Source organism: Hypanus sabinus, chromosome 8 (assembly GCF_030144855.1).
Source record: "Hypanus sabinus isolate sHypSab1 chromosome 8, sHypSab1.hap1, whole genome shotgun sequence".
Taxonomy (NCBI): domain Eukaryota; kingdom Metazoa; phylum Chordata; class Chondrichthyes; order Myliobatiformes; family Dasyatidae; genus Hypanus; species Hypanus sabinus.
In genome coordinates, this window is record NC_082713.1 from 45,782,507 (window position 1) to 45,806,099 (window position 23,593).

General features: G+C 39.7%; 1 protein-coding gene across 1 annotated transcript in view; it reads right to left on the reverse strand.

Annotated features, from left to right (window-relative positions):
• Window positions 1-5,297: 5,297 nt before the first annotated feature.
• The window catches only part of gcna (germ cell nuclear acidic peptidase), a 47,342-nt gene continuing 29,046 nt past the window's right edge, over window positions 5,298-23,593 (reverse strand). Inside the window, exons 11-13 of the mRNA XM_059977063.1 lie at window positions 20,240-20,375; window positions 11,683-11,887; window positions 5,298-7,209 (exon numbers count right to left, since the gene is read on the reverse strand). Of these exons, the coding sequence (XP_059833046.1) occupies window positions 6,960-7,209; window positions 11,683-11,887; window positions 20,240-20,375 (591 nt within the window). The 3' untranslated portion in view covers window positions 5,298-6,959. The remainder of the gene's footprint in view (window positions 7,210-11,682; window positions 11,888-20,239; window positions 20,376-23,593) is intronic.

Below are 23,593 nucleotides of genomic sequence, written 5' to 3' on the forward strand. Positions count from 1 at the left end.
TTCTTGTAAGAAAGCTATATCTATTTTCATTTTTTTAATGTATGTTAAAATTCTTTTTCTTTTTATTGGTCCATTAAGCCCATTAACATTAAAACTTAAAAAATTCAATAAATTAGTCATTATTTTTATTTATGTTACTCCAATCTATAATAATACCTAATCTTTCAACTTTCATTATGTCCTGGGAAATCTTTTTAGAAGTCTCCATGTTGCTATGTGTGTCCCCACCAATCATCCAGGCAAAAGAATAGAAGAAAAATAGAAAATAAAGAAAAAAACAAAATACCCCCCTACTAATGTTGTGAAAGAAAAGAAACACAACATTACCCCCCTCTATTGTACGGGTCATGGCAATCGCCATGATTACACACGTGAATCCCATAGCAACCGATTCAAAGCTCCCCAGCCCCCCCGCAACGTGAAAAATATATATATATAAAAAAAACATACTATTCTCAATTAATATTTCTAAAATATTACTTTTCTCCCTTATATCATCCTTAAATGTCCATCAGTTCCATTTACTTTCTCTGTCTTCGTCTTTAACCATTACATTTAGAAATCTCTGCTTTTATTCAACGAAGAGATGGAAGTCTTTGTGCAAACACCTCCGCATCTTGATAATCAGAAAAAAATCTTTTTCCTTCCTCCAAAAAAATTATCAGTGTTGCTGGGTGACGCATTGAAAACTTATAACCTTTTTCCCACAAAACCTTTTTAACTGGGTTAAATTCTTTCTTTCTCTTCAAAAGGTTATAACTTATATCAGGATAAAAAAGAACTGGTTTCTCAGCTATCATCAACGGACCTTTTCTTCTTTTAGCACCCTGGGCAGCCGCCCTCAAAATCTTTTCTTTATCCTGGTATCTTAAACATCTTATCAAAATTGATCGCGGATTTTGATCATCTTGAGATCTTGGTCTTAAAGCTCTGTGCGCCCTTTCAATCTCAATTAAAGTTTCTTCTCCCATTTCCAATTTTTCAGGAATCCATTTTTGAAAAAAATTTATTGGGTCTTCTCCTTCGGTACCTTCTTTAAGTCCAACAATTTTAATATTGTTGCGTCTACTAAAATTTTCAAGTTTATCAATTTTTCCCACGAGTTGTTTTCTTTCTGATGTCCAGGCATCATTATCATCTTCCATCCTCTTCATTCTTCCCTCCATTTCTTCCATTCTGACGTCCAAATCTATAATTTTCTTTTCCATTTTTTCTTGTTTCTTTGTCATTTTATCAAACATAGCCTCCATATTTGTTATTTTTTCTGTAATTACTTTTTGGTTACTTTTAATTACTTTTTCTAATTTTAGAAATCTAAGCATTATTTGCCTCAAAGTCTTTTTTGTATTTTCAGAGGAACTTTCATCTTCTCGATCTTCGTCTGATTTTTCCAGAGAGTCCGCCTCTCTCTCAGACTCACTTTCACTGTCGGTTTCAGTCGTTGCTGGGATTTGTAGTTCTGGTTGCTCTCTTTTGCGCATGCTCGTTCCTTTACGCTTGCGCAGTTCTCGTTGATCTTTCCCTTTAGAAATGGCCGATGCTGCCGCAGTCTCCTTTTCTGTTTCACCGGTGGTGTATTGTACCTGAGTCCGCGGTTCTTCGGTAGAAGTAGGCCTTGATTCTGTTCCAACTTGAGCAGTCTTCGCGGTAGCAGTTTTCTTCGTCCTCTGTTTATGAGGCATAGCTTAAAACAATCTGGAGTAGTTTATAAGTAACCTTAAAAAAGTATTAATTAACTTTTCTTCACTTAAACATTAATTTATTAACTTTTTTACGGGAGGGCTGGGTTCCAGCGTCTCGATCCTACGTCATCACGTGACGTCCCCCCCTGTAGCCCCCTCCTTTGTGAGAATCACAAGATCACTGTTGGGTTGGGTCAAGGGGCCCAGGAAATGGGAGAAGAGACGTGCAGACTGTCTCGTTTCCCCGGCGATGTAAAGCTACGGGACATGACCATTGTCTCTTGGAGACCAATTTGTGGATTGAGCTACTATACTACGTGAACGCCCTCAGGCAAAGTGGGCTGGTTGAGGGAGAGAGTGCACACCCCCAACCTGATTGACATCTACGACCCTGCGAGTCAGGATAAAAGAGGGTCTGTAGGAACAGTCCCTCAGACGCACCAGAAGAAACGTTAAGCGACCACGTAACAGCAGGAAGTCATCTGAAGGAAGCCACATGTGTTCAGTTCCGTTGCTGGAATTGGTGGCTGGAACCATGGAAAACGGCTTTTAGCTAACAACGGGGAAACCCACTCCCCTGACTCAACGGATTGGCATCCTAAAAGACCTGGGGCAAGTTTTAAACCGCCACTCTCTTAAACCCAAAACGCTGCAGCGTGAACGAACTAACAGTGACTGTTATCTTTCCATCAGACAATACACTATCCCCTAGACAACGATAGAGCTATTTCTTATTGGTTATTATTATATCCGTGCTTTAGATTTAGTATTGACGACATATATTATCTGTATGTTTGCATTAATCTTATTTTTGTGCCCTTTATCAATAAATACTTTCAAAAATAGTACCATCAGACTTCAACTGACCTCTATCTTTGCTGGTAAGTGACCCAGTTCCTGGGTTTCGTAACAGTGAGAATAAAAAAAGCTCACCAGTTTTATTTCTGAAATACACAATTTATCCCAGTAGACTGACTCTATGTCTTCAGGGTTTAGAAAAATGATTTGCAGACTCATATAAAATTGTTACAGGGCTTGAGAGAATAGATGTGGAGTTGAAGGTGTTCCATGGTGTCTAGGATGAGAGGAATAAATGGAGGAGTGGAAAAATGTCTCTTTACCCAGAGGCTGTCGAATCTTTGAAATTCTCAACCTAACTGTTGACAGTTAGTTACCAAATACATTTCAAAGAAAATCTGCAGATGCTGGAAATGTAAGCAACACACACAAAATGTTGGAGGCATACCAGGCAGCATCTATGGAAATAAGTACGGCAGTCACCCTTCAGGAGGACTAGAGATAAAGGAGTAGAGAAGATTTAAAATCCTTCCCTCACCTTTTAAATCTTCTACTCATCTTTTTCCCTCCAGTCCTGCTGAAGGGTCTGGGCTCCACACGTCCACTGCACTATACTGTATTTCAAAGTTCGGTAGATTTTTGGATATTAATAGTTATTACAGATTTGCGAGTTAGGGGTGAGGTAAGTGGAGTTGAAGTAAAAAGTCAGTCATAATCTTAACCAATTGCTAAAAAGACACAAGAGGCTGAATGGCCCAGGCCTACTTGTATTTTTTTAGCCATTAAATCCCTCTCTGCAGTCTCGTTTGCAAATAAGGTATGTCGTTTGCTTAACTTACTGGAAATCCTCAAATAGTTTAGAGGATTTCAGGAAAAATATTCATTCAAATAAAGAGATTGATAGTCTTACATGCAAAACTTGGAATCTCACCTTATCCAATGTCCAAACGTGTAACCTTTCATTACAACTCGACAAGATCTAATACTTTACAAGTAGTACCAGGGGAATTGTTTAAACGGGAATATAAAAGGGGAGCATTAGTTACATTAGAACTGTTCAAAGAGAAGGGAAAAGCTTGGCACTCGCGCTGACGCCTCAGTCAATCCGTGGAAAAGGACGAAGCCTCGCGCCTTTGAGCGCGGGAACCGCCGTGACGCGTCATCGTCGCTCGCTCGCTCGCGCGGCCTTGCCCGGTCCGGTCCGGTCCGGTCCGGTCCGGCCCGGTCCGGTGTCGGAACTCGGACGTCGTATGGAAAGTGAAGCCACATAGTTCATTCGAAATGTGAACCTTGTTGATCTGTGACATAATTTTTAACTCGTAAAAGCAGCAGGGCTGCGTTTATGGAGGATAGTCATCCAGGCTACCAGTAAATTAGGACACAAAGCAATCATTGAGCTCGGCGCAATAAAACTAGCCGAAACCAAACTAGCGTGAGAACGCAGCCGTTTTATCCGTCCGCCTCCTTTAGAATTCATCTATGGAGGCAAGGGTTAGTCATCGTTTAGTATGGAGTCCCTGCGTAATGATTTGAGATGTATCCTTTATCCACTGGAATAAAATTATTTAAATACAATGGATTCCGGACAATTGGGCCATCAGTTAATCGGGCAGCCGCTCATTAGGAACAAATCTTTAAGATCAAAAGCTAATTAAGAAAACAGCCGGGATTCCCTTCGTTTATTTGGGACGCTGTGCCACTTAAATTGGAACAGGAGACTTGCAGTTTCTTACTAGCGTCGGTCGTGTGCAGTTGTGTGGCCATTAGAAACTAGACCGTGACTCCAGTATTTTGTGCGCCGTGCATTGAAGTTTTTAAAGAGCATCATTTGCATATGCGTGTTATCCATTTGGGGCGAACAAACCAATTCAAAAACAGTGACTTTTGATAATTTTGTGCAGAAAGGCAATCCATTAATTGCACTAGGCGCCGATTTCATTCTGCCTGTCTAGGTACCATATCCTATGGGGACACTGGTAACCATGGTTTTCCCATTCAGATCTGTCCCTTGTTCTTTGGATGACTTCCATTTCCTCGATGTGTAGCCACCTGGCTAGGCTTTTGATGTCATTAATTCACAATTAAAAAACGGCAGCGTACATTCCGTCGATTAAGTAGTAATATAGTTTTATAGTATTTGGAATGCTATTGGTAGTGTTCTAACTTTTACTGTATATAATTTAAATACACAATTTATCAGTTAAATGGCAGTTTGACCTTTTTATACCTTTTAACTATTTCCATGAAGCTGCTTACTTGGCCCAAAATGTACTGGTCCCCATGTGCCCCAATAAACCGCATGGCACGCTGGAGCGTTTCTACTATTAAAATTTTCATCACTCCATCTCACAACGAGGAGTTTATTAAAATTAATGCTGTTTCCATTATTATTTCTCTATCCACATCTCCCCAAAACTAATATATATATGTTTCTCCATTGTACAAGGTATCAATATATTGTTAATCTAGAAAACAGTCCTGCATGCCTTTCCTATTTTAATAATAGATGTTTATAGCCACTCCACCGTACTGGGGGGGGGGGGGGAGAAATCAACCAATATTGTTCTCTTTTTTAAAAAGATACATAATATTTGAACTTTCCAGAAATTCCCAATACCTGATGGCCTACAAATACTATTCTTTAAGGTTTTCATACAGATTCTGACAAAGCAATTCTACATCCCTTTCTCAAGTAAATCTCATTGATTTTCAACTCCAATTTCACAAACAAAATACTTTCAGACAGATTTAGTAATAAAGGAAGAAAGCAGCATTCTTGGTAATCAAACTTTATTTAACACAATCAGGTTACATTTTCCACAGCTAACCCTAATACACAATTATCATAGACTAAGCATAATCCATTAGGATAGAACAGAATTGTAATTACTAACTTTACTAAAGGCATAATCTCATTAGTTAAAAACCTCACAGATCATGGTCCAATATATTCAATTCTACTTCCCTTTCAACTGGCCAAATGTCACATTTTAAGCTTAATAATGTCATTTACTCAATTCAATGTAATTAAAATGAATCAATTTGTAGAAACTCTTGAGAACAAATCAATATGAATTCCTACAGGGAAATTACTTTCTTTACAATAATGGATAAGCAAATCAAATTTCTGCAACATTTTCTAGACTAGTGCCTTCATTTGCTTATTTCAGGCACATAACTTTTAATCAGAAAGAGTCGTTTTGAAATGAATATGTTTATAAGGCTACATTCTGTTATAGAAATGATCTATTCCTTAACATTTCAAATGTTTTAATTGTTGCCATTTATATTGGACTAACCGGTTTGCTGCTCTTGCATAAAGTGCCAGAAAGGGGACACTTTCATCAGAGTCAATATCCTGGAAACTACATCTGCACAACAGTTCTTAAAAGTTACAAGTGACATTGTACAAGAACAACATTTTAGTCCCTTGTTCTGAAAAAAATGTTTTCTGCCATTTACTGAAGGTTTATAAAAAGATCAATAAATAACGGCCATTTTGCGATCAAAACTAAAGGAAAAATTACAAAAGTTGGCTCAGTATAATACAGGTGGTTTAAAATGAATAACCTATAGTGCATTAGTTTGTACACATAACTGTTTGCCTGTGCTAATACAGTGATTGCACTGTTTTTGAGTAGTGATTTATGAATAAAATTCATTTTATTGAGTATTTCCTGATTTAAGAGTTCTTTCCACAATCAGCAATTGACTTTGTCAGGCAAATAGAATTTAAAAAAAAAATAGTCCCAGGACATTAGTACTTCATAGGAAGTTTTAAAACAAATGCAGGACATAAAAATGTGGAATGAGACATCTAAGTCTTCTTTTGGTGAGGGTGTGCATTTTGTGATAAAGAATAGCACCAGGAAACAAAAGCTTGCTGATCAAAAACATTCTCTTTAACATAACATAGCTGCAGGGGAACCCCTCTTTAACTTTTCAATGTAACTGAAATATGTTCAAAATTTATTACTGCAAAAGACTCAAATTTATACACAATTACAGCAATGTATGCAATAGCCAAAACCTTGTTATTTCCAAAGATTCTTACCACTGCATGGATTTACACCAATTTAATCAGTTTGATACCAGGACCAAAGCAATGAGACATCCAATATTTAAATCAAGAAATAAGCATTCAACTAACCCTTGTTCATCATTCACAAATTTATCAATTATCCATATCTTAGCTATTCCATAATGAAAAAATTCAGAATTTTCATAATCAATAAATTCAATTGGACCTTTCAAATTACCTTCATCAGTATCATCAATTGTGACTGACGTTACATTGGAATGGAAATACTTAATATTTCTAATATTATTTTGTTTTGTGGAAGGTAAACATACCTGATGCAACTTATTTTTGGTTAGAACACAGAAAATTAGCTTCCATATTTCTAATTATTGTCTTAGAAAATAGGATACAAACCTTCAACAAAAAGATGAAATGCTACTTATTTTATGAAGGAGATCTTATAAGTCAGAAATCTGAGCTTTTTTCCCAAAGTCTACACTCAATTTCCGCATAATCTCTGCATGTTTAAGCCTTTCATTTTCCTTCTTGGTTGAACTATAGTTCTCTTTCACAAACTTAGCAAATGGTGCTAACTCCCTTTTTGCAGGAGTGCTATAATTAACAGAATTTGATAAAAGCTCAAGGGGACTGTTACATATGGCGCAAACAAAACGTTGCGTGTCCAGTGACTTGGAGTGACGGCCAATCCTGTGGAGAAAAAAAATGATTACATAGCACATGTAGCAGAGCAGTTTCAGCATTAACTTAAATCACAGTGACAGAGCTGTACAACACAGAAACAGGCTCTTCGGCTATGGCATTCATGCTGAGCCGTTTGCCAACCTATACTAATTGCAATTGCTGCACTAGTTTTGTGTCCTTCTATGCCTTGCCTACTTAAGTGCCCAAAAAACTTCTTTTAAACTTAGTGATCGTATCTGACTCCACCATCTTCTCTAAGCAACAAGCTCCAGGCATCAAGTACAGTTAAAATCAATTCCCATAAGACTCTCTTTAGAAAAACTATTTTCTCCCATGATAGAAGTATCAAAAACAATGCCAACTATCTTTCTTATCAATGCCTCATTTACAGTAAAAATATGAAACAATCTTTTATAATGCTCTACACCCTTACATTGACTATACAAGAAGTTACTAATGGCTAATACAAGGTGGCAAAATTTTGGGTTGATTGGAGGAATGTATAAGGGCAATGCCGGAGATGAGTTCTTTAGAGAGTGGTGGATCCAGGGTAGGTGGTAGAGGCAGATACATTAGGGGCAGTTAAGAAACTCAGACAGGCACATGGATGATAGAAAAATGGAGGGCTATGTCAGAGGGAAAATAGAGTAGGTTAAAAGGTTGGAACAAAATTATGGGCCGAAAAATGCAAGAATTATATACAACTATTTACATACAGATTAATTTTATCCAATGAAAAAGTGTTTTAATTGTCTTTCTGATTATTCACAGGATCAAATGTAAAGATCCTTGAAGACGGCAACAGAAATAGATAATGTGGTCAGCAAGGCATTTGCATCATCAGCTTTAAATAGTTGGAGCAGCAAATGCAAGAACAGGAAGGTTCTACTCCAACTTTATAAAATATTGATTAGACCTGTTACGAAGGTGGAGCAACTCTGAGGAGCCGAAGGGTACAAAGTCGCCCCCTCCTTTTTGAGAATCGCAAGATCGCTATTATTTCGGGTCTGAGACCCAGGAAATGAGAGAGAGGCGCAGAATACACAAGGTTTGGAATGTCTCCTGACATAAGCGGAACGGAACCACTGACAACTGCTATTGTCTCTTGGAGAAGGAATTGTGTATTGAGTACTGTACAATTCATTGAAACCCCTCAGGGGACAACCAGAGTGGTCTGGTTGAGGGATTGCATCATCCCAACCTGATTGACATCTGAGACCCCGTGAGTGAGGATAAAAGACGGGTCTGGGGAACAACCCCTTTAGACGCATCAGGAGAAACGCTAGAAATCCAGTGACAGCATTTTATAGCAAAAGCCGGTGGGAGCTCGTGTGCGTCCTCCCTTGCCGGGGTGGCGGACTCATCACGGAAGAACGGTTTAGCTAAAGTAGAGGTCACACTTGAACGGCCACGACAACGAGACACCTGACGGATCGAAATCATAAAGGAAAGGCGGCAAGTTTTTCTCTATTTCTCTCTCTCTCCAACAATTACAACACAGCGACGAAAAAACGGCTGCAGCCTGTGTGAACTAAAGCGAACTTTAGATTTTCATCGGACAATTCATTATCCCCAAGACAACGATAGAGCTTGTTTCTTATTGATTATTATCCCTGCACTTTTAGGTTTAGTATTGACGACGTATATTATCTGTATATTTGCATTGATATTACTTTTGTGTATTTTTACTAATAAATACTGTTAAAAATAGTATGATCAGACTCCAACGGACGTCTCTATCTTTGCTGGTAAGTAACCCAGTTACGGGGTTCGTAACAGACCTCAGTTGGAATACAGCTTGCAGATCTGGTCACCACACAAAAGGAATGATGTAATTTGACGTAGATAGGCTGCAAAGGACATTCTATTGCCTCGAAAGGAGCATATTTGTTATGAGGAGAGACAAGGCCTGTTTTCACTGGAGTAGAGGAGGTTAAGATGAAGGTGCATATATTACATTATTAAGAGTATAAAAGGGTATACTGCAGGAAACTTTCCCTACATCAAGTGCATATAAAATAAATTCAGCGTAAACGGGCAAGAGATTTGGAGAGGATCTGATGGGGACCCTTTTCAACCAGAGAATGAAGAGAACCTGAAATACACTGCTTGAGAGAATGGTGGAAGCTGTGACTGACAGCTTTTAAGAAGTGCTTAGAGAAGCATTTGAATCACCCTGCAGAAAAGGCTTTGGGTCAGGTACTGCAAGATGTAATTAATGCACGCCCAGTGGTTGAAGTGGATGTAGAGTGCTAATGGCTTGTTTCCATGCAGTTCAACTCTGATAATCCATATTATAAGGTGATGATGAGTAAGTTATAGGTGAAGAGGTGGTGAGATCATGCTGATTATTGTAAAGTAAGGGGAAAATGATGGTCTCATGAACAATACTATCAAGAGATCTGTTCACCTATCCGCCACCGTAACCCCATTCCACACACTCATCACTCTCTGCGTAAAAAACTTACCCTTGACATCTCCTCTGTACCTGCTTTCAAGCACCTTAAAACTGTGTCCTCACGTATTAGCCATTTAAGCCCTGGGAAAAAGCCTCTGACTAGCCACACGATCAATGCCTCTCATCATCTTATACACCTCTATCAGGTCACCTCTCATCCTCCATCCCTCCAAGGAGAAAAGGCCAAGATCACTCAACCTATTCTCATAAGGCACGCTTCTCAATCCAGGCAACATCCTTGTAAATCTCCTCTGAACCCTTTCCATAGTTTCCACAACCTTCCTGTAGTGAGGTGACCAGAACTGAGCACAGTACTCCAAGTGGGGTCTGACCAGGGTCCAATATAGCTGTAACATTACCTCTCGGCTCTTAAACTCAATCCCACAGTTGATGAAGGCCAATGCACCATATGCCTTTTTAACCACAGAGTCAACCTGCGCAGTAGCTTTGAGTGTCATATGGACTCAGACCCCAAGTTCCCTCTGCTCCTCTACACTGCCAAGTCTTACCATTAATACTATGTTCTGCCATCATATTTGACCTACCAAAATGAACCACCTCATACTTATCTGAGTTGTATTCCATCTGCCACTTCTCAGCCAAGTTTTGCATCCTATCAATGTCCCACTGTAACCTCTGACAGCTATCCACACTATCCACAACATCCCCAACCTTTGTGTCATCAGCAATTTCTTAAACCATCTCTCCACTTCCTCATCCAGGTCATTTATAAAAATCACAAAGGGGTCCCAGAACAGATCCCTGAGGCACACCACCTCCATGCAGAATATGACTCATCTATAACCACTCTTTGCCTTCTGTGGGTAAACCAATCTGGATCCACAAAGCAAGGACCTCTTGCATCCCATGCCTCCTGACTTTCTCAATTATACTTGCATGGGGTACCTTATTAAATGCCTTGCTGAAATCCATACACACTACATCTACTGCTCTACCTTCATCAATGTGTTTAGTCACATCCTCAAAAAATTCAATCAGGCTCCTCAGGCATGACCTGCCTTTGACAAAACCATGTTAACTATTCCTAATCATAGTATGCCTCTCCAAATATTCATAAATCCTGCCTCTCAGGATCTTTTCCATCAACTTACTGAAGTAAGAAGACCACTTTCTTATATTTCAAAGACCACTTAATGCACTTCAAACTGCAACTAAAGTCTAAGACTTTCTTGGGGTTCACCTGGCGGAGAATCTCACCTGGTCCCTCAGCACTAGCTCCAGAGCAAAGAAAACCCAGCAGCGTCTCTACTTTCTGCCAAGGCTAAGGAAAGTCCATCGCCCACACCCCATCCTCATCACATTCTACAGGGGTTGTATTGAGAGTATCCTGAGTAGCTGCATCACTACCTGGTAGGGAAATTGCACCATCTCAGATCACAAGACCCTGCAGCGGATAGTGAGGTCAGCTGAGATCATCGGGGTCTCTCTTCCGGCCATTACAGACATTAACACTGCATCCGCAAAGCAAACAGCATTATGAAGCACCCCACACACCCTTCATACAAACTCTTCACCCTCCTGCCATCTGGGAAAAGGCACCAAAGCATTCGGGGTCTCACGACTAGACTATGTAACAGTTTCTTCTCCCAAGCCATCAGACTTCTCAATACCAAGAGCCTGGACTAACACCAATTTACTGCCGTCTACTGTGCCTATTGTCTTGTTTATTATTTATTGTAATGCCTGCACTGTTTTGTGCACTTTATGCAGTCCTAGGTAGGTCTGTAGTCTAGTGTAGTTTTTTTTTTCCAGTGTTGTTTTTACATAGTTCAGTGTAGTTTTTGTACAGTTTTATGTAGCACCATGGTCCTGAAAAACGTTGCCTCATTTTTACTGTGTACTGTACTAGCAGTTATGGTCGAAATGACAATAAAAAGTGACTTGACTTGAAGACTGTTCTCATCTGTTCAATCAAGTATTTGCCAGTGATTATTTGTATATCATATTCTAACAAACATTCAGAGAATACTAAACTAAAAGGAAACTTTTTGCAGACTCACGTGTTCTTACACCTGCTACACTGATAGGTGTATTTGTAATTTATTTCGTAAGTGTGACACCGCTTCACCATCGGTAACTCGGGATGGATCAATATAGATTTCTGTGCATAAAATTTCCATATGGGTCCATGACCATCACGAACATTATTAATAAGCCAGGTAGCAGCATGGCACAGCTCATGGATGAGTGTGTCCCTGAGACGTTCTGCAAAGCAAAAAAAAAAGAAAACATTCCACGAATAAAATTATATCATTTTCAATGCACATTAAGTATATACGAATTCTTATGTTTAGTAGTTCAAGAATACAAGTTTGAAAGCATTCAAAATGGTAAATTGATTCAGATACAAAATTCCTCTGCAATAAATTTTTAACGTGCTTATCCATTTACAGCCATTACTGTGGAAATTTGCGCACATATGTAACACTGACCAATGACTTCCTCCAACATGCATCCAGGACAATATTAACAAAGATGGGTGCAGCCTAACAAGCTGTTCTAAAAATGTTTTAGAGGCCATGATGTCATTTAAAAAAGGAACATCAGGAAAGTGGAGACAAGTAAATGATAACATTTGCACTCCAGTGAACAGAACTGTTCAATTCACACCTGCTCTTTTTCTTCCTCAAAGGACCTGTTCCTATCAATAACTTAGTCAAAATAACCTAATTGTAACCATCTGGAAAATAAAGAGAAACAGTAAGTTATCATTTGTCTCAAACACTTTCTCTTCTATATGGCAAAGCTTAATTTCGGCTTAGCATTTGTGGCAACTCAGCTAAATCAAAAGCATAACAGGTTAAAAAAAAACACCACCACTACAATTCCAAATGAAGATTCTCAGATAGCAACAGCAATCCAGTGCAAATTCTTGCTTAGTTGATATGATTTGATGGCATACATGTCTGCTATCAAGCCAAACTGTAATCAATTCATACTAATGGAGAAAAATATGAACATTTATATTAAATGTTTAAATTACATACATGCATTCCTTTCAATCATACGGCCTATAAAATCAATACAACTGTTACGAATGTGCCACAACTCTGAGGGGCTGAAGGGTACAAAGTAGCCCCCTCCTTTTCAAGAATCACAAGATCGCTATTAATTCGGGTCTGGGACCCAGGAAATTAGAGAGAGACATCCAGAATACACAGGGTTTGGAATGTGTCCTGGCCTCAGCGAGACAAAGCCACGGATAATGGCCATTGTCTCTTGGAGATGGAATTGTGTATTGGGTACTGTACTATTCATTGAAGCCCTCAGGGAATGACCAGAGTGGGCTGGTTGAGGGATTGCATCATCCCAACCTGATTGACATCTGAGACCCCATGAGTAAGGATAAAAGAGGGTCTGGGGAACAACCCTTTTAGACGCACCAGGAGAAACGCTAGAAATCCCGTGACAGCGTTTAATAGCGACAGCCGGTGGGGCTCGCGTGCGTCCTTTTTCTTTGCCTAGGAATTGGCGGGCTTACCACGGAAGAACGGCTTAGCTAAAGGACCGGCTACACCAACGGAACTCTCGAAGGATCGACATCATAAAAAGGAAAAGCTGGCAAGTTTCTAAAATCTCTCTCTTGACTCCAACCAAAGGCTGCAGCCTGAATGAACTGAGTGACTTTTATATTTCCATTGGACAATACATTATCCCCAGACAACAATAGAGCTTATTTCTTATTGATTATTATTATACCCGCACTTGTAGATTTAGTATTGACGACGTATATTATCTGTATGTTTGCATTGATATTATTTTTGTGTAGTTTTACTAATAAATACTGTTAAAAATAGTACCATCAGACTTCAACAGACCTCTCTATCTTTGCTGGTAAGTGACCCAGTTATGGGGTTCGTAACAAAGTGGGATCTTGTCTCGGGATTTGATACCAAATTGGACGGCCAGTGAATCGGGCTTAAGTCCAAACGTGGGTCTGGTTGCGCGGGTAGCCAGACGGGAAACCAGCAAAGATGGACGTGGAGGAATTCATAGAAAACCCGACTCTGGAGGCACTAGAGGCGGCCACAAAGTCGGACTTGATATTGCTAAAGGACTAAACCTCGCAGAGGTGAGGTTGTCAATGAAAAAGCGGGAGGTGCGGAGGGCCATAACTCAGTATTATATTGTGAAGAATGTGTTTTCGGCTGAGGTATTGGAAAATATCCCTGAAAAGGTACCCACTAGTGGCATGGCTCAGTTAGAGTTGGAGAAATTAAGGTTGGAACATGAAATTAAATTAAAGCAGCTGGAAGCAGCTGAGAAGGAAAAAGAAAGGGCCGAGAAGGAAAAAGAGCAGGAAAGAGCTGAGAAACAAAGGGAGCATGAAATTCAGTTAAAACAGCTGGAAGCAGCTGAAAAAGAGAAACAGAGGCAACATGACTTGGATATGGAGAAGTTAAGGCAAGAGCGAAGAGTTCAAGGGTCAGACCGAGAGGAGCGGTTTAATGTTAGTCGGGAATTGAGGTTAGTACCTCCGTTCGAGGAAACGGATGTTGATAGTTATTTCTTGCGTTTTGAAAAGGTGGCAGTGAATCAGAAGTGGCCCAAAGAGCAGTGGGTGGCGTTGTTACAAAGTGTGTTAAAAGGGAAGGCACAACGAGCATATACAGCGTTGTCCATGGAGGAGGAAGAGTCTGAGAATTATGAGAAAATAAAGGAGGCCATTCTTTGGAACTATGAATTGGTACCTGAAGCCTATAGACAAAAGTTCAGAAATTTAAAGAAAGGGTGGAATCAGACGTATGCAGAGTTTGCCTATGAGAAGGGTGTGCTCGAGAAATAGTGGAAGAAGATTTTTGGCGTCTCAGGGAGTTAATTCTGATTGAGGAATTTAAAGGTTGTGTTTCGGATGATATCCGGATGTATTTGAATGAGAAGTCGAATAAGTCCATCTCCGAATTTGCTAGGTTCGCAGATGAATATGCCCTAACCCACAAGACAAAGTTTTCCTCAAATAAAATTTACCAGAGAGACCATGGGAACGGTAGAGAAAGCCCGCCGGCTGAGGCAGAGGTCCCACCGGGCGCTAGTGGTAAGATTGAGGAGGAGAGGCAAGACGGCAGGAGAGTTCCTGGCTTGACCTGTTTTAATTGTGGAAAGGGGGGACATATTGCATCTAAGTGCCTTGCTCCGAGGAAGGAGACAGGAAAATGGAAAGCAGCAGTCCCTATAGGATGTGCTGTGGTAATTAGTAAATCGACAAGAGAGCCCCAGGTAGACAGAGTACGAGAAGGGTCTGAGAAATGTATTTCAAAAGGAACCGTGTCTGTGAGAAAGGGAGACACACCAGTTCCAGTGTGGATCTGGAGAGACATGGGAGCTGAACTGTCATTGATTAGCAGTAAGGTACTGGATTTTGGGAGCAAGACGGGAATAGTAACTTTGAGAGGAATAGGAAAAGGGACAGAAGCGGTGCCCTTGCATAGGATCATTATAAATTGTGATCTGGTATCTGGACCAGTTGAAATAGGAGTGCGATCAGAATTCCCGAGAACTGACGTGGACGTCCTTCTTGGTAACAATTTAGCCAGTGGTAAGGTTTGGTCAGCAATGAAGCTGACGAGCCAGCCTGTGAGTGTTGAGGTCCCGCCCCTAGACTCCAAGATCTATCCCGCATGCGCAATCACTAGCAGCATGTCGAGAAAGGCAGCTGAGAACGAGACCAGTTTAAAATCAGGCCAGTATCGATTTGGCCGAGACGTTTTTACCGACCCTGTACCACAAGGGTTTAGAGGGTGGAAAAACGGAGAATAGGAAAGTGAAAAAGAGTAAGGGAGAGGAGGTAAACCTGCCCTTAGCCAGGAGAAAATTTATAGAGGCACGAAGTAAAGATGAGAAACAGATAAAGTTGTTAAAAGGTCCAGAGTTGGACATGGATGATCTGTCTGGTTTGGCAGAACTGTTTGAAGAAGTTGAAAATTCTAAAGGTGTTCCCAATAATGAAATGAGGGCAGTCCTAGATGAAAAGGATGCCATTACCTTGAAGAAGTCTGCTGGGTTGGCAGATGAGGTTGTTTCAGCCCGCGGGGTTGAGTTTACTCCGGAAGGGAGTTGCCCAGAGAGCAGCTGGGAGGATCAGGGGAATTTAGAATTTGAAAAGGGTACAGGTATTGAAAGCCTGGAAGAGGCTGGAAGAGTGTGTCCAAGATGTGGATGCACGTGGTACTGAACCTAGTAATGGAGCTCAGAAAAAGTCTGAGGTATTTGATTCAGTTGAAAAGGAATGCAGTCCTTGTGGGTCAGATGGACTTGGTTCAGTGGAAAAAGGGTTAACCTTGGTAATAGTGGGAAGTGAGAATTCCCAGTTGTTTGTGCTCGAAGGTGTGTTAAAAGTTAGTGAGGAGATAAAAGGTGGTGAGGTGAATATTATTATTGAAGGACAAGGGAAAAGTGCAGTTCCAAAATTGAATGAAGAAATTTTAAAGTCTGGATTGATGTCAGAAGCAGCAACCAGGCTACAGAGACAATGGCTTGGTAACGCAGTGCCTGCGAATCAATTACAGGTTGATTTGGAATGTAAAGGTGACCCACACGCTATTGTTATTCAAGAATGTGGTGTGAAAAAGCAGAATTCAAAATGCTGTTTGAACAAAGAAGGATCGCTTGCAGATCTTAAATTGAAAACTAATTGCATGAAGGGTCCTGAAGAAAAAACTAGCAACTTGCTTAAAATTAAAGAATTGTGTGGAAATTCAGAAAATGGTCTAAGTTTGGAACACATTGTTAAAAAAATAACTCCTATGAAAGGCGCAGGTGAAAGCCTAGTCCCCACTGGTGCACAAGCTCACCACGTGGGAATTAACTGGAAAAGGGGCGAGGGTTGACGGGCTGCCATTTTAAATAGCAGGATCCGGTTTGAAGGGATTTCGACAAAGCATGTGAATAATAAAGACAACCCCCATGGAAGATTGACTGTTAAGTTTGGAAGTAGCAATAAAGATTAGTATTTGCATGAACTTTTGTAGTATACACGTAAGCTAAGATCACAACTCTTTAGTTTTTGTTTGCTGAAGAAATAAAAAAAAAGGTGGTTATTAAATTGAAGTCTGTTGCTACAAGGCTTTAGTAAGGTACAAGATGTTAAGGTATTAAAGGAAGTGACGATGTAATCGTTAACTGTTTAGATGCTGAATTGAATGTATAACTGTATTACTCTGTAGTGAAAAAAAACTTTTGTATTGTGTTAGATTCTGAAATCCTGTAAGACTCTGTATTACTTCGTTTTTACCGATGGTAAAAACGCTTTGAAGGAAGGGGGTGTTACGAATGTGCCACAACTCTGAGGGGCCGAAGGGTACAAAGTAGCCCCCTTCTTTTCGAGAATCGCAAGATCGCTATTAAGTCGGGTCTGGGACCCAGGAAGTGAGAGAGAGAGACGTCCAGAATACACAGGGTTTGGAATGTGTTCTGGCCTCAGCGAGACAAAGCCACGGATAACGGCCATTGTCTCTTGGAGACAGAATTGTGTATTGAGTACTGTACTATTCATTGAAGCCCTCAGGGAATGACCAGAGTGGGCTGGTTGAGGGATTGCATCATCCCAACCTGATTGACATCTGAGACCCCATGAGTAAGGATAAAAGAGGGTCTGGGGAACAACCCTTTTAGACGCACCAGGAGAAACGCTAGAAATCCCGTGACAGCGTTTAATAGCGACAGCCGGTGGGGCTCGCGTGCGTCCTTTTTCTTTGCCTAGGAATTGGCGGGCTTACCACGGAAGAACGGCTTAGCTAAAGGACCGGCTACACCAACGGAACTCTCGAAGGATCGACATCATAAAAAGGAAAAGCTGGCAAGTTTCTAAAATCTCTCTCTTGACTCCAACCAAAGGCTGCAGCCTGAATGAACTGAGTGACTTTTATATTTCCATTGGACAATACATTATCCCCAGACAACAATAGAGCTTATTTCTTATTGATTATTATTATACCTGCACTTGTAGATTTAGTATTGAAGACTTATATTATCTGTATGTTTGCATTATTTTTGTGTATTTTTACTAATAAATACTGTTAAAAATAGTACCATCAGACTTCAACGGACCTCTCTTTCTTTGCTGGTAAGTGACCCCGTTACAGGGTTCGTAACACAACAAAATCCAAAAAGAACAAAAGCGCAGAGGGAAAGACAGATATTAACTGCTAATGGTCTAGATCTGTCAGAGTTATTATTTAATAATAAGTTTAGATAACAATGGAATAGTTCTTCAGATAGCTTTGTCCAGATGATACTGTATTTCTTTCCAATTGCTTTGTAAATTTATGTTCAATGTCAATCAAAATTGATGTTTTGTGTGTGTCATGAAATTAGGTGCTAACCAAAAAAAAAATGTGGATTGGAAGCTAACAAGAGGTGATAGATAAAGGTGCACAAGGCCATAAGGGGGGCATAGATAAGTTGAATGCACAGTCTTTTTCCCAAGATTGTGGAATCAAGAACTAGAGGGTATAGGTTCAAAGATGAGGGGGGAGAGCTTTATCAAGAACTTGAGGACCAACTCCCAGAAGATGGTCTGTATATGGAATGAACTGCCAGAGCAAGTAGTTAAGTAAAATAACATTTGAAAGGCATTTGGACAGATACAGTTGCAAGAAAAAGTTTCTGAATCATTTGCAATTACCTGATTTTCTGCATTACTCTTAAAACATGGTCTGATCTTCATCTAAGTCACAATAATGGACAAACACAATCTGCCTAAACTAAGAACACACAAAAAAAAATAGGACTTACTCTCATTATACTGAGTACACCGTTTAAATAACCACAGACTAGGTTCAAAAAAGTATGTGAACCTCTAAGCTAATGCCTTCTACAAAAGCTATTTGGAGTTAAGTGTTCCAATCAATAAGATGAGATTGGAGGTGTAGGTTGTAGATGTGTCCCGCCCTATAAAAAAAATACTCACAAAGGCAGTTTACTGATAGAGCCTGCCTTTCTCAAGAAAGATCTGTTTATGTGCACCATGCCTTAATCAAAACAACTTTCAAAGGACCTTAGAAGAATAATTGTAGGGATGCATGGCTAAAAAAGGCTACGAAAGCATTTCTAAAGATCTAAGTGCTCATTAGTCCACAGTATGAGAAATTGTCTACAAATGGAGGAAATTTGGTGTTGTTGCTACTGTCCCTAGGAGTGGGCATCCTGTAAAGATCACACCTAGAGCACAACGTGCAGTGCTGAAAGAGGTGAAAAAGAACCCAAGCAGAACAGGAAAAACCTATAGTAATTGCTAAAACTTGCTGAAGTCTCAGTTCACGTGTCCACTATAAGAAAAACACTGAACAAGCATGTTGTTCATAGAAGGACACCACAGAAGAAACCACTGTTCTCCATTAAAAAACACATTGCTGCATGTCAAGTTTGCAGGATAAAAACCTGGATATTCAACAATGCTTCTGGGACAATGCTCTGTGGACAAATGAGACAAAAGTTAAACATTTTTGCAGAAATGCATATTGCTACATTTAAAGGAAAAAGGACACTGCACACCAGCACCAAAGCCTCATCCCAACTGTGAACATTGGAAGGCGCATCATTGTTTGGGCCTATCACAAACAAGAAAATCTGCAGATGCTGGAAATCCAAGCAACACACACAAAATGCTGGAGGAATCCAACAGGCCAGGGATTACCTAGGAAAAGAGTGCATCTAGGAAATGAGTCCTGCCGAAGGGTTTCAGCCGGAAACGTTGATTGTACGTATCCTAGATGCTGCCTGGCCTGCTGATTCCTCTTGCATTTTGTGTGTGTTACATGGTTTGAGAATGCTTTGCTACCTCAGTGCCTGGATAGCTTGTTGAGGGAAAAATGAATTCAAAATTGCATCAAGTCATTTTACAGGAGAATGTCAGGGCAGCAGTCCATCACCTGAAACTTAAAAGAAGTTGGATATTGCAACAAGACAATGACCCGAAACACAGGAGTAAATCAACAAGAGAATTATTTAAAGGGAAGATAAGGGTTTTCAAATGGCCAAGTCGGAATCCAGACCTTAACCCAATTAAGATGCGGTGGCATGACTTAAAGAGGACCGAGCATGCAAGGTGTCCCACAGAAATATTGATGAACTGAAACAATTTTATATGGAGGAATGGTCTAAAATTCCTCCTTGCCATTGAGTAAGTCTGATCAGCAGCTACTGGAAATGTTTGGTGGAGGTTATTGCCACTAAAGGAAGTTACTAAATACAAGGGTTCCCATATCTTTTCAGTATAAACTGAATGATTAAGCAATGTGTACAGTAAAGATATGAAAAGTACAATTGTGCATTATTAGTTTAGGCAGATTGTGTTTGTCAATTATTGTGACTTAGATGAAGATCAGACATTTTATGAGTAATTAATGCAGAAAACTAGGTAATTGCAAAAGGTTCACCAAGTTTCTCATGCAATTCTACATGGATTTAGAGGGTTATGGGCCAAACATGAACAAATAACATTATCTTGGATGGGAATCTGGTCAGCGTGAACCAGTTGGACTGAAGGATTTACTTCCAAGCAAACACTAGAAAATCAAAAAAGCACATTGATCCTATCATATTTTGCTTTACACTCACCAGCCGAGTCACACACTTTCTCTGATAACTCAATTCTAGCATAGCGTTGCAAAGCATCCCGTTTCCTTCCAGTTACACAATACCCAGCTGTTTTTCGCATGTTTTTATTCCAGATGATTTCCATTTTCTCTGGAAGCTGTAAGAACAGAAACCCATTTCCATTTGTTTTCACATCTCAATGAGTAGCCAGCCAATACTGTTTTTTTAAAAAAAATTACCTTTTGTTGAAAGACTGTCTTATTGTATAAATTATAGAGTTCTTGTGTTAATTCCTCTCGATGGCGCTTAATTTTTTACTTTGTACTATTTTTTCTCTATATCAATTATCTTTTTTCTATTTTTCTTTTTTTTGCTTGGACGATTGGGGAGACACATAGCAACATGGAGAATTTTAAAGAGATTCCCCAAGGTAGTATGAATGACTAATTTACTTAATTTTTTAAGTTTTAATGTTAATGGGCTTAATGGACCTGTGAAAAGAAAAAGAGTTTAACATATATTAAGAAAAAGAAAGGAGATATAGCTTTTTTGCAGGAAACACATTTAACAGAGACAGAGCATCAGAAATTAAAGAGAGGTTGGGTTGGAAGTGTTATTGCAGCTTCATTTAATTCAAAATCAAGGGGAGTTGCAATTTTGGTTAATAAAACCTTACCAATTAAAATACAAAATGTATTAATTGATTCTGTGGGGAGATATGTGATTATACATTGTCAAATCTTTTTGGAATTATGGACTCTTATGAATATTTATGCACCAAATGAAAATGATGCAAAATTCATACAAGTAGTTTTTGAATTTGGCTGATGCACATGATAAAATATTAATAGGTGGAGATTTTAACTTTTGTTTAGACTCAGTTCTAGATAGGTCAACTAAAGCTGTTACAAAATCAAAAATAATAAAGTTAACTTTATCATTAATGAAAGACTTAAATCTGATTGATATATGGAGAAAAATTAATCCAAGAGAAAGATTATTCATTCTATTCAAATAGACATAAAACTTATTCAAGGATTGATTTTTTCCTATTATCAAAGAATAGTCAGGAAAGAGTGAAAAGTGTGGAATATAAAGCAAGAATACTGTCAGATCATTCCCCCTTGATAATGACAATGATAATAATGGATAAGAAGGAATTGATTTATAGATGGAGATTTAATTCAATTTAATTAAAACATCAAGATTTTTGTGATTTTATGAAAAAACAGATCCAATTTTTTTTGGATACAAATTCACATTCAGTTGAGGATAAATTTGTATTATGGGAACGAATGAAAGCATATTTGAGGAGTCAGATAATAAGTTATACATCTAAAATTAAGAAGGAATATATGGTAGAAATAGATCAATTAGAAAAAGAGATTACAAAATTAGGAAAAGAATCCCAATGATATACGACAGAAGAAAAACGAAAAACAACTTGTCAATAAAAAAATTACAATATAATACACTCCAGATGTATCGAACAGAAAAAGTAATTATGAGAACTAAACAGAGATACTACGAATTAGGTGAAAGATCACACAAAATTCTTGCTTGGCAGCTGAAAACAGAACAGGCTTCTAAAACAATAAATGAAATTAGAACAAGTGCAAATAAGATTACTTATAAACCTTTAGAAATTAATGAAACTTTTAAGAATTTTTATTCTGAACTGTATCAATCAGAATCACAAAAAGACAATGTCGAGGTAGAAAGGTTTTTATCACAAATAACTCTTCCAAAATTGAATTCGGAAGAACAGAAGGGATTAGATATGCCTTTTACATTAAAAGAGGTCGAAGAAGCTCTAGGATCACTTCAGAGTAATAAATCCCCAGGAGAAGATGGTTTTCCGCCTGAATTTTATAAAAAAAAATTAAAGATTTATTAATACCTCCTTTTATGGAGTTAATATATCAAGTGGAAAGAACGCATAAACTCCCACAATCTTTTTCGACATCGATCATAATAGTATTGCCAAAAAAAGATAGAGATCCTTTAAAACCAACATCATATAGGCCTATCTCTTTGTTGAATACAGATTATAAAATAATAGCAAAAATTTTATCTAATAGAATATCTAAATATTTACCAAAATTAATACATATGGATCAAACAGTCTTTATTAAAAATAGACAATCGACAGATAATGTAACTCGGTTACTTAGCATAATTCATCCGGCACAAAAAAAGAGAGGAAATTAGTGTGGCAGTTGCTTTGGATGCAGAAAAAGCATTTGATAGATTGGAATGGGATTTTTTATTTAAGGTATTGGAAAAATATGAGTTAGGAAAATCTTTTATAGAATGGATTAAAACCTTAAATATTAGTCCTCAAGCTAAAGTAGTGATAAATGGTCAAATTTCAACATCATTTCTCTTAACAAGGTCAACTAGACAAGGCTGCCCATTATCACCTGCCCTATTTGTATTGGTGATAGTGTGGCGACCCATTTCCTGGCACATCCGAACCGGCTCACAATTAGATAGCCAACGGGGGTTTGCGAGCACAGAGCTTTGGAGCCTCTGCGCCACGGGGGGGCAGGTTGAGGGAGGCTTAAAAGTGAGGCTGAGGATTTCGAATAAAGTTTTTTCCTTCGACTGCAGTTACCGACTCCGTGTCGTAATTTTAGCGCTGCATGTAGCACACCGCTACAACTGGTGACCCCGACGGTCCAAACGATTTTCGGACCAGAAATGACCGACGCCGCCTCTGTTCATGTGGTTTTGTTGAAACTGCCGGGTTTCTGGACACAGCGACCGAACCTATGGTTTCAGCAAGCCGAAGTCCAATTCCACGTTCGCCAGATCACCTCAGAAGACACCCGCTACTACTACGTGGTGAGCTCCCTCGACCAGGACACAGCGGCCCAGGTCGCGGAGTTCGTACAGTCGCCCCCGGCAGACGGCAAGTACACGGAATTCAAAGACCTGCTCCTCAGGACTTTTGGACTCTCACGGCGCGAGTGGGCTGCCCGTTTACTGCACCTGGATGGCTTGGGCGACAGACCTCCTTCGGCTTTAATGAACGAGATGTTGTCTCTGGCCGACGGACACACACCCTGCCTCATGTTTGAGCAGGCATTCCTGGAGCAGCTGCCCGAGGACATACATCTGCTGCTGTCCGACGCCGATTTCAGTGACCCCCGGAAGGTGGCAGCCCAGGCGGACTTGCTGTGGAACGCCAAAAAGGTGAGCGGGGCGTCCATCGCACAGATCTCCCAGCCACGCTCCCAGCAGCAAACCAGTCCAGGCCCGGCCACAGAGCCCGCCAACCCCCGGCTCAATGAACGCTGGTGCTTCTACCACCAGCGGTGGGGCACAGAAGCCCGCCGTTGTCGCCCGCCCTGCAAGTTCCCGGGAAACGCC